General features: G+C 52.6%; 1 protein-coding gene across 1 annotated transcript in view; it reads right to left on the bottom strand.

Moving 5' to 3' along the window:
- Nucleotides 1–2,367: 2,367 nt before the first annotated feature.
- The window catches only part of PLPP4 (phospholipid phosphatase 4), a 33,123-nt gene continuing 21,518 nt past the window's right edge, over nucleotides 2,368–13,972 (bottom strand). Inside the window, exons 6-7 of the mRNA XM_036423075.2 lie at nucleotides 4,786–4,956; nucleotides 2,368–2,874 (exon numbers count right to left, since the gene is read on the bottom strand). Coding sequence (XP_036278968.1) covers nucleotides 2,675–2,874; nucleotides 4,786–4,956 — 371 coding nt within the window. The 3' untranslated portion in view covers nucleotides 2,368–2,674. The remainder of the gene's footprint in view (nucleotides 2,875–4,785; nucleotides 4,957–13,972) is intronic.

Here is a 13,972-nt window from a genome sequence, read left to right as displayed (position 1 = left end):
CTTTTCTCCTCCAAATCTGCTCCATGTTCCCCCTCTTGGGCCCACCCCCAACCTGTCAGGACACACAGCGGCTCCCCTGCTCGCCTGTCAAGTGTGATCAGTTCACCAACGACCATCCTTGGGAGAAGGCCCACAGAGGAGAGAAGCGTGGACTGGAGCGAGGAGGGAGCCTCCCACAGACTTGAGCGGCAGCGGCTCTCCGATGCATCGTTTTTCTTTAAAATGTCCGTGCCCAGCATCCAGTTTAAAGACGAGCACGGCATGGCCAGGGTTCTGTGAACTTGTCTCATGGCCAGCAATCGCTGATGCCGCCTCTCCCAGCTTCTCACTAAAACACTACTGAAGGCGCAGAAACGAAAACGCTCACACGATGAAAACGCACTGGCAGCGATCCCCTGTGAGGATCTGGGGAGTTTCCACCATCGACAAGCCCTGCAGAGCGGAGTGGAGGCCCTCCATCGGAGCAGCACGTGCTGTGCTGCGTTAAGTGGAGAAAGCCCAGCAGCCTTCAATACAGAGGCCCAGAGGCACCTCCTCTCTCCTCGATGGCGTCAGAGCTAAGTTGTGCTGGCATGTCCGGAGGAGTCTCTGGGACGCCGGGGACGTGCCGCAATCCGGAAGCCTGCACAGCAGCCATCGTGCATGACGGCCGAGCCCTGGATGTGCAGTTAGCACATGGAAGGTTTTAAATAAGTTAGCGTTGGATAGGGACTAAATGAGATGAGGATCATGTGCAAACCGTTGAGCCGGTGCAAGCTACAACCACCACTCAGTGCCAAATGCTCTTATGCCGATATCACTTCTCCAGACGTACCAAGGGAGACAGAGAAAGATTATTTCTGTGCTGAGACAATTTCTCCAATGGGGACAGTTTTAATTTTTGAGAAAAATGGGAGGAAACCCCCGTGTTAGCTTCTCCTTTCTCGCTAAGAAAGATTGTGTTAATTAAGCACCCAGAGCAAATGGGAAAGTTAGAATTTCAAACGCTGACTTCCATTCTTTCCGAGGCCAAGAGTGAACGCCAAGGGCCTCTCCACACACACGTCATCCTAGGTGTGATTTGTCCCGGAAACCAGCGGGCACTTTTTAAAACCCCAGCTTTGTTCAAAGCCGGGTCTCCTGAAGGCGCCCGAGAGGAAGACGGCACTTCCAGGCCTTCCCCCCGCAGGCAGGTGAAGCTGCGGAACCCGCAGGGCACGAAGAGGGAGAAATGGCTTTGGGGCCCAGACCTCCCCCGGGGCCTCGGTTAGGGTTAGGGTCAGCGGTGGCCGCACTCACAGAAGCCCGGTCATGGTTTGTCGCTTTGTGTTGCTGTCCTAAATGCGTCTCCCTGCAGCTGTGGCAATGGCATCAGGGGCTCATCAAGGCCAGAGAGGGGCCCGCGGAGCTCACACAGGCCCCGGCTCTAAGGCAGTCACTCGCCCGCACATCATGTCATCGGGGGGGGGGGGGGGGGGGGGTCGGCCCCCAGGTCACCACCATGGCGTCTGCATTTCCTCATACTCACCGCCCTGGACAGAATTCAGAGGCCTCTCGGGGCGGCACTCAGCCGTGTCAAGGCTACTCCAAGCTCCTTCTCGCTCGACTGGGCCTCGGGCAGGATGTCCCGGGTCCCCCAGCTCTGGGGCAGGAGGAGTCTGCTTGGCCCGGGACCCTCTGGCTTTCAGACACCGTGCTTCAGCATCCCAGGGAGGCTGGCTAACCGGAGACTGCGACGCCCACCACTTCCCAGCTGAGGACAGTGCACGTCCTCCTTCCCCAGGTGCTCCTGCCGCTGCCAGTCCCTGAGAACCAGCTGTGAGTGGGCACCCTGCCACTGTGGAGACGCCTCCCTCCCTGGGAAAGGCCACCCTCAGACCAGCCTCCCCCCATCCTTCCTTCGGGGACCACGGAGCCGATGCAGGGCTCCCGCGCAGGGGCTGAGGGTCACCTGGGGTGAGGGCTCCCGTCCCGGAATCTGACTCAGGAGCCCAAGGAGGCAGGTAGGACGATAATCAGACCAACAAGAAAACCACCTGCCCTGAGAGTGAGGGCCAGGGACGGGGGGTTTGGGGGGAGGGGGTGCAAAGGGAGGGCAGGGCCCGTCCACCAAGCCCACAGCTGAGCCTGGGATGAGCCGGCTCTGCCTTCACCAGCAGCTCGGGGCAGGGCAGCTCTGGGCCGGAGGCTTCTACGCTGGCCCCCACACCCTGAGCCACTTCTGATGCCATGGGCTCGCTGAGGACACTGTGGGGTCAGTGGGTCTTTAGGAGACAGGCTCGGCCCTGGGGCCAGGATGCAAGGCCGAGCGTGAGGCCACAGCATCACACTCCCCGACCCCACCTGTGAAACTCGAGCATCTGCCACGACCTGCCATGACCCCGCTCCTGTCTTCCACGTGGGAGTTTATTATGTTTCACAACCATGAAGACACAGGAAGTGGCCGAGAGAACCTTCTGGCGGCAGAACCAACCACATGGCACCCCCCACCCCCCACCCCAGCCTCGTCTCCTTCCCGGTTGGTCCCATGTCCTTCCTCTGCGAATCCAAGGACATGCAAGGTTGACATCTAAAGTGGCAGGAGCCAGCGGCGACATGAGGCCGGACGCAGGAACACGGATGGGGATGTGGCAGGAATCTCATGTGTGACGTTGGTGGGAGAGATGCCACCTCGTGTCCACCTCCTGAGCCCTGGTCACACGGGGCCCTCGGTAGCGCCCTCCGGGGGCAGGCTGGGCGCACTGTCGGCCACCGGCACCTCCTCCTCCTTCAGCGAGGCCGGCCCCCGGAGGCTGATGTAGGGCTTGTGGCACGCTGTGTTGGCCAGAGGCGGGTAGTGCTGTCGGTAGCAGATGTAGGCGAAAAGGAGGCCAATGACGCCGCCCACGAACGAATCTAGGCAGAAAGAGCGAACCGGGAGAGGGGTTACGATGATGAATCCTTCTAAGGGGCCACGTGTGTCTTCCAGGGAGCACGTGTTCTAGGGCCGGCTTGCTCGCTGGGCCCTGACAGCCGCCAGGAAGAGAAGCTGCACCGGAGGAAGAACTTGGTGCCTCTGCAAAGTGTCCTGGACCTCACACATCCCTTCAGAATGTGTCCCTGGGCCCGTGGTTGAGCGTTGACCCATGAACCAGGAGGTCATGGTTGGATTCCCAGTCAGGGCAGATGCCCAGATGGTGGGCTCGATCCCCAGTAGGGGAGTTGCAGGAGGCAGCGATCGAGGCCTCTCTCCATCCCTCTCCCTTCCACTCGGGCGGTCAAAGTGCCATACCTCATCCTTAGCTCAGAATGTCATGTACAGCTCATCTTTCCGTTCTGTCTCTGAATCTGCCGTGAATGTGGGCCTCTAATTCTCTCATGTATGTGGGTCTCCCGTACGCATGTAATTAAATGTGGCCATTTTCTCATATTAATCTACCTCATGCTGGTTTGATTATTAGATCCGCAGAGAGAATCGAGAAGGGCCGAGGAAAATCCCTTCCTCCCCCACAGCCCCAGGTGCTGGGGGCAGGAACGGACTGCCGGTTCACTGCTCTCTCTCAGACGTCTCCTCTCCTACTCCAGTGGCTACTGCCAGGGCTGAGCGGCACACAGCAGGCTGACCCTGGGCCTCACATTCCTCTGAGCCTCCATGCAGGTGTTTGAAGCTCTTCTGTGACGCAGGCCACGAAGGCAGTCTGTGAGGTCACCAGTGGGGTGGCCTGGCCAGGCGGGACCATGGGAGTGTGCTGAGGATGCCTTCCAAGGGCCGGCCCTGCAGGGCAAGCAGGGGCCACAGGGGAAGTGAAAAATGGAGGCAGGGAGGCCCCGCAGGCTCCCAGCCGGAAGGAGAGGCTTAGCCAATGTGAGAGACGGGAGGCAGGGCACCGAGGGGCGGAGTCCATGGGCCAGGCTCCAGTGTGGGCCCTTCCGGGCTCCAGTGAGCTCTCAGACCAGCCAGGGCCCCCCTGGCTCCGGGGGCTCCTGTCTGCATCTCTTTAGTCTCTAAACCCCCACTCAGGGCCTGGTAGGGAGGCATCACACTAATCCAGGCAACAAGCAGCGGGGGTTTGCACTAGACAGGGACGCGGACGTTGGATTCTGGAAATGTTTCGGACACAGAACCATGAAGAGAAACTAGGGAAAGCCATGAGTAGCCAAGGGGGCGGGGGGTTGCCTGGAGGAGCAGGGAGCGAGGCTGCCTGTGGGCTGGGGAGCCGTGTGAGACCCCGAGCGAGGCCTGGGAGATGTTGGCTGTTCACTCGACATGAATGTGTCATCAGAAGCCAGACTGACTTCGCAAGAGGAACGCCGCCCCCCCTCCCCCGCCCCTGGGCACAGCTACTCAAATGGAAACAGAAATGGAGGCATAACATCTCGTCCTATTCATGTTAACGATGTCTATGAGGAGCTGCTCAGACTTTTCTGGTCATGATGGGTGGCCCCGCCCACGGACGCTGGCAGCTCAGTCACCACAGAAAAGCAGCCACTCCTGTGTCTCAGTCAGGCTGCTGCCCTGAGCCACCTCCGCGGCAGCCCACGCCTCGGGTCGGTCCCTTCTCCAGCTGCAAACCTGAGCCTCCTTGGTTACCCCCAATAGGTGAGTGGGATGGACAAAGCCCCCCAAGCCATGTGCATTGCTGCTCCTAATGAGTGATGAGGGGGAAGCTGAGCTGAGGGCTGTGCGGCTGGGGGTTTCCCCGGCCCTGACTGCTGCCTCCCCACCTGCACACCCCCCTGGAGAGGGGAGAAGGGCATCCCGCTGGCCTGGGCCGCAGGAACAGGGAGGGTGGAGGAGGAGCAGACCTGGGCAGGAGGGGGGCTCACCTTGCCAGTGGTGCTTGTAGTCGCACATGCGGGACAGCGCAATCATCATGGCGCAGTACAGGGGCAGGATGGCGGCGCACAGCCGCCAGCTCTTCCCCCGCCCGCTCTCCGTGAAGCAGTGCAGCTTGCCGGCCAGGTAGAACGTCGTGAAGCCCAGTCCCGAAAAGGCAACTGCCGGAGAGAAACGCAGGGTCATCCGGCAGGTGGTGAGTGGCAGGGATGCAGAGCACCCGGACACCTGTCTGCCCTCATGCTCTCCCCCAGGATGGCACTGGCACCATCTGGGCAACCTGTGCTCTGCTAGGACCAGGCGGGTATGAAGCTCTCAATCATGAGAATGCCCTCCCAGGCTTGCATGTGACCAAATCTATTTTATAATATCCAGCCAGCCAGCCAGCCATTTACCCATCATCTATCCATCCATCCATTCATGCATTCATCCACCTATTCATTCATCATCCATCCATCTATTCATCATCCATCCACATCCATCCATCCATGCATTCATCCATTCAACTTACCCACTCACCCACCCATCCATCCATCATCCATCATCCATCCATCCATGCATGCATCTATCCATCCTGTTGAGGAGCACGGGTTCCTGAGACACACCAAGCAGATGTGGTTCTCAGCTCTTCCATTTGCACCTGTGAGCTCCCCTCAAGGCCTCAGTTTCCTTATCTGTGCAATGGTGGTAGCACACCATTCACAGAGTGACCATGAGGGTTAGTCTGTGAGGAATTGTAAATTGCCAGCATAGTGCTTGGAACCTACTGACCAAGCTCCTCACACTGCTGGTTCAGTAGCCACCGCTGTGCACAGCCTCAGGTCTGGAAAGTTCCATCCTGGAGAGAAGCCTTTGAAGGGCTATCTGCGCTCCTGAGTTATGTAACAGCAGTGATTGCTTAGAGAGGATTCCAGAGCCAGGTTCTCAAGATCTCATCATGCTGCAGCCTTCGGGGCTCTCAGCAGATGCAAACCATCCCCGCTGGTGAAGTAACGAACCTGAAGGCTCTGAGGTGAATCAGGAGATGGCCTTCCCATCCTGCTCTGCAGAACGCCGAAACTCAGCTCTCGCTGAGACGAGAGGGACAGCCAGCCAGGAGCCATGCCTGCTTTTCTTCAAGATTCTTTGGAAACAAATTCCACTTTCAGAACCTGTTTCCATGCCTCCGTGGCCCCAAATCCCTTAATATGGTCAGGTTTTTTTTTTATTATAGTTTTAATTTCACAGCTTCTCAATCCAAAGTTTAGCCTCACTAAGATGCTTGTTCTGTTTCCTTTTTTATGACAAGCTCTATGCACTAGTATTCTAGAATATTAAGGAATTTCACTTTCAACAAGAGGGTGAAAGACGACGGTTACAAATCGGAGAAGGCAGGTCTGCGGTGCATCTACAGGTGAAACCATTCAATGAGCACTGGGCAAGGCAGTGACTTCTTCCTCATGAAATCACAGGAGCTCATTACCATCCAGTGACCCAGCCAGAGTTCAAATTTCAAGGAAAATCTTGATGAAAACTGCAGAGCAGACTCAATATGCACAGTAACTTAAAAAAAAAAAATCTCACTTCTCTAAACCCTCAGCCATGAGATACTTATGCTCTGTCTGATGTAGGAAACAAAGTCTGTCTCTGCTGGGTTAAAGAGAATTCTCAGATTCCTTGAAATCTGAATCTCACACCAATAATTCCTTTAAAATGTCTTTTAAAGACAAGAGTTCATTGCAATCATTGGTAGCAGTAATTCAACAGCCTAAAAAAATCAATTAAATTCAACTAGATAATTTAGGGGAAATGATTTGGGTCCAGATATAATTTTTTAAAATATATTTTATTGATTTTGTACAGAGAGGAAGGGAGAGAGATAGCTAGAAACATCGATGAGAGAGAGTCATCGATCAGCTGCCTCTTGCACACCCCCAACTGGGGATATGCCCACAACCAAGGTACATGCCCTTGACCAGAATCGAACCCGGGACCCTTCAGTCCCCAAGCCGACGCTCTATCCATTGAGCCAAACCGGTCTCGGCTAGGGTCCTGATATAATTTTATAGGCTTGTTTTATGGATGAGAAATAGAGGCTCAGATAGTCAATTATTTGCTGAAGGTTAAAACCACCCTTACAGAAATGAACTGCCCTGGTGGTGTGACCCATGAACCAAGAGGTTGCTGGTTTGATTCACAGTCAGGGCACAGGCTCGGCTGTGGGTCTGTCCCTAGCAGGGGGCATACATAAGGAGGCATGCATAAGGCAGCTGACCAATGATGTCTCTCTCTCTCATTGCTGCTTCTATCTTTCTATCCCTCTCCTTTCCCCTTTCACTAAAATCAATAAAAATGTATTTTTACAAAACAAACACCAACTGTGAATTATTTCTAAACAGAAAAGAAAAACACACCATAGGATTCCTTGCAGAAGGCAGTCACAGGACTGCTAACTGCCCATTTGTTTCTATGCTCTGCAGGTGTGTGGCCATCAGAATGGAGTTAATACGGAGGGAAGTCACCATCCGTGGTGACTGAATGGATATGAATATCACTGTCTGCTAGGGATTCCTGCAACAGACCACAGTCCTTGGGGGCAGAACGACATACATGGCCACAAAAGGTCATGCCCTTCACCCCTGTTTTGGGCAGGGCGGTACTTACACTACCTGAGCCAGTGCAATGTCCATCTCAGAATGGAAATGATAGTGCAATCTTGTGTGAGCATGAGCAATGGGGAAAAGGAAAAGGAACTAAAATGCTTGTAATTAGGCTGAAAGCAAATGTCAGCGGCAGGAAATGCAAACAGAAAAGAAGCAGACAATAACCTCTTTCTGTGGCACCAGCTTGCATCTTCCAAGAGGATTGTGTTTTGGGGGGGGGGGGGAATCCCACCTGGGCACAATGCACAAAGGCACGGAGGAAGCATGAGGGGCAGGGAGAACGGCTTTGCGGGGAGAAGTGGCTGCCCTTTGGTCAACCCTGTGGTCCTGGGAGTGGGCAAGGCCTTGCCCGGGAGGATTAAGGGCTTTGAAATGACAGTAGCCACTCTGTCCCTCCCGCCCCCCCTCTTCACCCCGCACTACTCAATGAAAAATTCTTATTAGATGCTGTTCCTTACCCTGGAGAGAGCTACGAACCGTCACTGAGATCGGAAGCAGTTTCAATCCCCAGGACAACCTTCGCATTTCCCATCTCAAGGATGTGCCACAATGATCAGAAACATAAATATGAGAACAAGACTTCAGAAGGGAGAAATTACCCTGCTCCATAGCACCGTTAGGGGAGCTGGTAAGAGCCTGGGCAGGATTACATAAAGATAACATTTTTATGAAAAATAATTGCATTTTACTTCCAAAGGCCTCACTAGGACATAAAAGTGATAGCAAGATTTGAATGCAACGTACATGTTTGAGAAACAACTACGAAGACTGTAGACCTTATTTACTGGGTGCTCATGGGATTACCATCTCCTGGGGGCAGGGACCTCAGGAGTCCTGTAAGCTGTAATGACCGCCACTGCCCAGCCACCATCTGAGGAGATGCCTCAGGTGCACCTGCGTTTCGTGAGATGTTGTATCACCTGCACTTGGGTTTGTTAAGAAAAAGCAACCCTTCGGATCAGACCCCTAGCCGTCGAGATTGGGGACTCGAGCCCACACAGGAGGGAAGGTATGAGAGAACAGAAATAGATATTGGCCTCTGCCCTCGGTTCCTGGCACAGAGCTCCTAAACTATGTGGTAAGAGCACCAGGAACAGCTTCTATCCTAATGAGGCAACATGGGTGGGTCCTGAATGGAGGCCGGTCACCGGAAGACCAGGTGATGAGAAGCTTAGATCACCCATTTTCCAGAGCAGGGGAGGGGCTGGGAGCAAAATGAAGACTTAATCAGCGTGATGAGCCTCAATGGAAATCCCACCCTGTGTTCATTGCAGAATTATTCAAGGTGGCCAAGACATGGAAGCAACCAAAGTGTCCTGCGATCGAGGACGGGATCATGAAGATGTGGTCCATATGCACAACGACACCACTCATCCATAAGAAAGGATGGAATATTGCCATTTACGACCAATGGATGGGCCTTGAGAAAATGATGCTGAGTGAAATACGTCGGACAGAAAAAGCTAAGAACCGTAGGATTTCATTCGTAGGTGAGATGTAAACTGAAACAGCTGTGCGGTGGTTGCCAGAGGGAAGGAGGTGGGGGGGGGGGGGGGGGGGCGGGTCCTAAAGTATGGTGACAGGAGAAGATTGGACTCGGTGGTGGGCACACTGTGCAATCAATAGTTCTTGTAACACAGAGACCTACCCCTGAAACCTTGTGCATGGTGACCAATGTCACCCCAATAAACTTAATTTAAAGAAAAAAAGAAATCCCAACAGCACAGGGTCTAGAGGCTTCCAGGCTGGTGAACATGTCTACATGCTAGGGGGTTATTATATAGCATGTGAGGCCGAAACCGGTTTGGCTCAGCGGTAACGCGGTTCAGTCTGCGGACTGAAAGGTCCCAGGTTCGATTCTGGTCAAGGGCATGTACTTTGGTTGCCGGCACATCCCCGGTAGGGGGTGTGCAAGAGGCAGCTGGTCGATGTTTCTCATCGACATTTCTAGCTATCTCCTTTCCTCTCTGTAAAAAATCAATAAAATATATATATATTTAAAAATAGCATGTGAGACAAAACCTAATAGAGAACTAGAATTGGAACATGATGGGTAGAGAGATGATAGAAAACATGAACATCTTGAAGGAGAGGTTAAGTGACATGGATAACATGGTGAGAAAGTCTAACGGATGTCTAACTGGAGTTCCACATTAGAGAGAAATGAAAAGAAAATGGGGAAGAACCAATATGGACACACATAACGGCTGAGGATCTCTCAGGATGTTGAGGGACACACACCTGATTCTCCTACAAGAGCTGTGACAGGAAACCCACACAACACTTGACGACACACAGGAAAAGCAAGGCACTGAAAGCATCCAGAATGGAGATGTGGTGTGGTAACAGAGATTCTAAAACCAGACAAGTGTGGTACAAGAAATGAGAATAATCAACCAATATCACTGAGAAGATATTTACAAAAATCTTAAACAGAATATTATCAACCAAATTTAGCAGCGAGTGAACAGGGAATGCATCTTAATGGAGATGGGTTAATTCCTGGAACAAACACTGGCTTAATGTTTTTAAAAATGATTACTATAAATCATCATTAAAGGGAAAAATACCAACTTGTTAGAAGCACAACATTCAAAATTCATCCTTAGCAAACTAGAGATAGAAGGAAATGGGGAGCAGGGGGCAGAGAAGTCTACAAAAAAGGTCATGCTTAGAGGTAAAATGCCGAAGATCCCCTTCATAGCAGCCATAAAACACGGGTTCAGGAAAGAAAACAAATAAAACTCATTGTTTGTAGGTGATATAATTATCCGTGTAGAAAACCCAAATAATTGACAGACAAGGAATTAGAATTACTAGGAGAGTTAGAAAATTTATGCATTAAAAAAACTAATACATCAAAGTCAATTGCATTGCCGGACACCAGGAAACCATCAGCTAGGCAATTCAATTTAAAGTATAAAATTTACAAGAGCAATAAGAACATAAAGTGCCTGTGGACAGCTAATAAGTACTGTGTAAGGCCTTTACAAAGAGGAGGGTAAACGACTGGAAGACACCAAGTCCTAAACAGACATACAACGCACTGAGACAGGAGGAAACCACTGCTCCCCCAATGGAGCCATGGAGTCAGCAAAAGGCCAATCAAATCTGAGAAGGATTTTCCTGGAACAGATTCTCAGACACACAGGGAAGAGCAGAAGACGGGACCAGCCACAACCACATGGAGATTCTGGCAGAGGACCAGCCAAAACCTCATGGAGAACACGGCAGAACATGACAGGCTCTCGTCCAGTGCACAGGTGAGTCGCCCTGCACCTGTGGTCACATGACGAGCTCCACTGAGGGGCGCCGGTGGAGCTGACGGGGGACCTGTCCGGGAGGAAGCTGCAGGAGCCGAGTGTTACTCCGAAGCTCTCTTCTCCCTTCACGCTGGGTGAGAGCAGAGCCTGTCTGTCTGAGCCCTGAGGGATGACAATCCTACAGGTAGCAGAAGCGGAAACAGCCTTCCTGGTTTTAAGCCAATGAGACTCAGATGCAAAGACAAGCCATCCGATCCTGACGACATGGCGTTTGCCCTACAAATTTCAAAAGTTTTACAGACCTACAATGATTGAGACACTCCAGAGAGGGATCAGAATAGAGAGGCCTGCCCTGGCTGGGGTGGCTCAGTGGTTGGAGTGTCAGCCCATGGGTTCAATTCCTGATCAAAACACATATGCACCTGGTTTGCATGTTTGGACCCCAGCCCCAGTCAGGGTGAATGAGGGAGATAACCAATCAATGTGTGTGTGTCTCTCTCTCCTTCCCCCCACCCACCTTCCCTTCCACTCTCTAGAAATCAATTAAAAAAAATATATCCTCAGGTGAGGATCAACAACAACAAAACAAAACAAGAATAGAGAGAACCAAGAAAAAAGCCCATTCTCACATGGGTATGAGATGCGGCAGATCAGTGCAGATCAAGCATGTCAAACTCGCAGCAGCCGGTGGGCCCCGTGCCTGATGCCCGCACCTCCCTCCGGTCAGGGGCGCTCGGCCTCTCTGCCTCCGCCAGCAGCAGGAGAGAGCAGTGGCCCCCCTCCCTGCACCAGCTCCATCGGCTCCCGCCTGGCCCACCCCTCGGGCAGACTGACAGCCTTCCAATCACTGAGCAAACCCTCCACGTGGGAATGAGGCTCAGGGCACAGGGGGGCATGGATTCAGTCAATTCCGTGTTTGTTTTAAAGAAAAAGCAGCCACCGCAGCAACCACCCGTCAATTCCGTCAACACGTCCACTGGCCCGCCAGCCAGCAGCTCTCCTGGGAATGAGCAGAGGGGGTGCGTGGGGAGCCCCAGAAAGGGGGTCGTGACCCACAGGTTGAGAACCACTACCAGGGTCGCCCAGGACCATCGGAAAGCACAGATATTTACATTACGATTCATTAACAGTAGCAAAATTACAGTTATGAAGTAGCAACGAAAATAATTTTATGGTTGGGGTCACCACAGCATGAAGAACTGTATTAGAGGGTTACACATTAGAAAGGATGAGAACCACTGGTCTAGAGAAAGATGACTTGATCCCTAACACAATGCAAGGTTTTGTCCAAGACAAAGAACCTGACTTGCCAGGATCTAGAAAAATAGGCAAACGTCACAAGACACACACATCCTCAAAAAGCAATGGCCATCATACCCACCTGGGGCCAGAAGACTAAGGATTCTACCTTAAAGGTGTTCTTCCGACAAACATGTGTTCAGTTCCTGCTGCACAGCAGGCAGATATGAAGCTCAGCTCGAACAGTGAGAGGCAGGGTTCTTGGCCTTAGCTAAGGACGCAGAAACAGAAGTGATTACAAACCTGGAGAGTGCTAGGAAAGGAACAAACGGGCTCTCGGAGGAGAGAAAGCTGAGGGGACCGGGAGGCATCGCTGGGTATAAGGTCAGGCGGTGAACATGGGAAGGAGCAGGAGAGTACAGAGCATGGAGAGAGCGTCCCAGCAGGAAACAGCACTGCAGGCCTTGGAGGACAGTGGACGCAACCAGGAGCTGTCGGAAGCCAGCGTCCTGACCCTGGAAAAGTGCTGGCCGTATGTCCCGGCCGGCATGGCTCAGGGGTTGAGCTTCGACCTATGAACCAGGAAGTCACGGTTCGATTCCCTGTCAGGGCACAAGCCCAGTTGTGGGCTCGATCCCCAGTGTGGGGCGTGCAGGAGGCAGCCGATCATGGTTGTCTCTCATCACTAATGTTTCTCTCTCTCCCTCTCCCTTCCTCCCTGGAATAAATAAAAACATACTAAATAAAAACATACTGAATAGTGGAGGAAGGGAGAAACTGCGTCTCCTGCTGGAGAGAGTGAGCTGGAATGCCGACCTCCTGCCCCAGAACTGGGACCCTCGCCATCAGCATCTGGTTCTTGGGCCTTGAACCCAAACTGGAACTTACCCCCAGCTCTCTGCCCCCCCAAACCCTTCTGTCTGCAGATGGCAGATCGAGGGATGTCTCAGCCTCCATAATTACATGAATTATGTATTAAAATTCCCCACAGTGAATCTCATTATAGCTACACCATCGGTTCCGCTTCTCAGGAGAACCCTGACTCGCATGGAGAGAAAATGCAACTTGCTCCAGCCTGGCTGGGGATCCCCCGACTAGAATTCCCAGTGAATTATTCAAGAAGCTGCTCGGCTGTGTTAACATAAAAAACCACTGAAACCTTAAACAATTTTTGTGAGTTTATTTGAGCCAAACTGTCAACATATGCCAGGAAGCAGAACCTCAACGAATTGAGATGATGCTCCGGAGAATGGCGGGTTACATCTGTACTTGTACATTGCCATCAAAGGAGGGACATAGGTGGGTTACATGAAATTCACTGGTGATGGATTAAGGAGGTGGGATAAAGCAAAGAAGGGAAACCCCTGGGATTGGATAAAAAGTAAAATGATGGACACATACTTAGGGGGTGCAGGAACAATTAATATGGTAATGAAGGAATTGGTGGTATCTGTCCTGGCGCCCATCACATTTGGTTGTACCCTGAGGGGTCCAGAAAAAGGGAGGTTACCAGTCACCTAGACATTTCAAGGGTGTGTTATCTTAGATGCAAAAAGGCAGAATCTTGTCAGGGAAGATACCTGCCTAGGAGGTGATTACCCACCATCACTGCTTTTAAAGTTTAATTTCAGACCATCCTTTGTGGTGACTTTAGCTCTGAGTTTGCAAGACCGCCACGCAGGCCTCCCCTGAGCTGACTGTCAGGTCAGCATGTGGCCCCTTCCGTCCACAGCTGCTCGGAAGGACGCTCAGCCCGTCTCAAGCCTGAAACACGGAGGAGCCGCGAGGCGTCGGGCCTCCATGCGAGAGGCCGGAAGAGGAAGACGGCACGTGTGCACCTGGGCGTCCGGGAGGTCACCCAGGTCCAAGTTTCTTTTCTGGGAAGGATTTAAACGCAAAGCTGAAGCACAGCCAAGCCTTCATCCAGTGGCCTTCGCACTGCACTGCCTCGACCCCCCGCCCCCGGGGCAGAGTGAGGGAAACGGAGTGACGTTCCAGGGACCCTCAGACCCGGCTCTCCACCTGGGGCCCTG

The sequence above is a fragment of the Pipistrellus kuhlii genome, unplaced genomic scaffold (genome assembly GCF_014108245.1).
Source record: "Pipistrellus kuhlii isolate mPipKuh1 unplaced genomic scaffold, mPipKuh1.p scaffold_m20_p_75, whole genome shotgun sequence".
NCBI classification, from domain to species: Eukaryota; Metazoa; Chordata; class Mammalia; order Chiroptera; family Vespertilionidae; genus Pipistrellus; species Pipistrellus kuhlii.
This window is presented reverse-complemented; position numbering and strand designations above follow the sequence as displayed.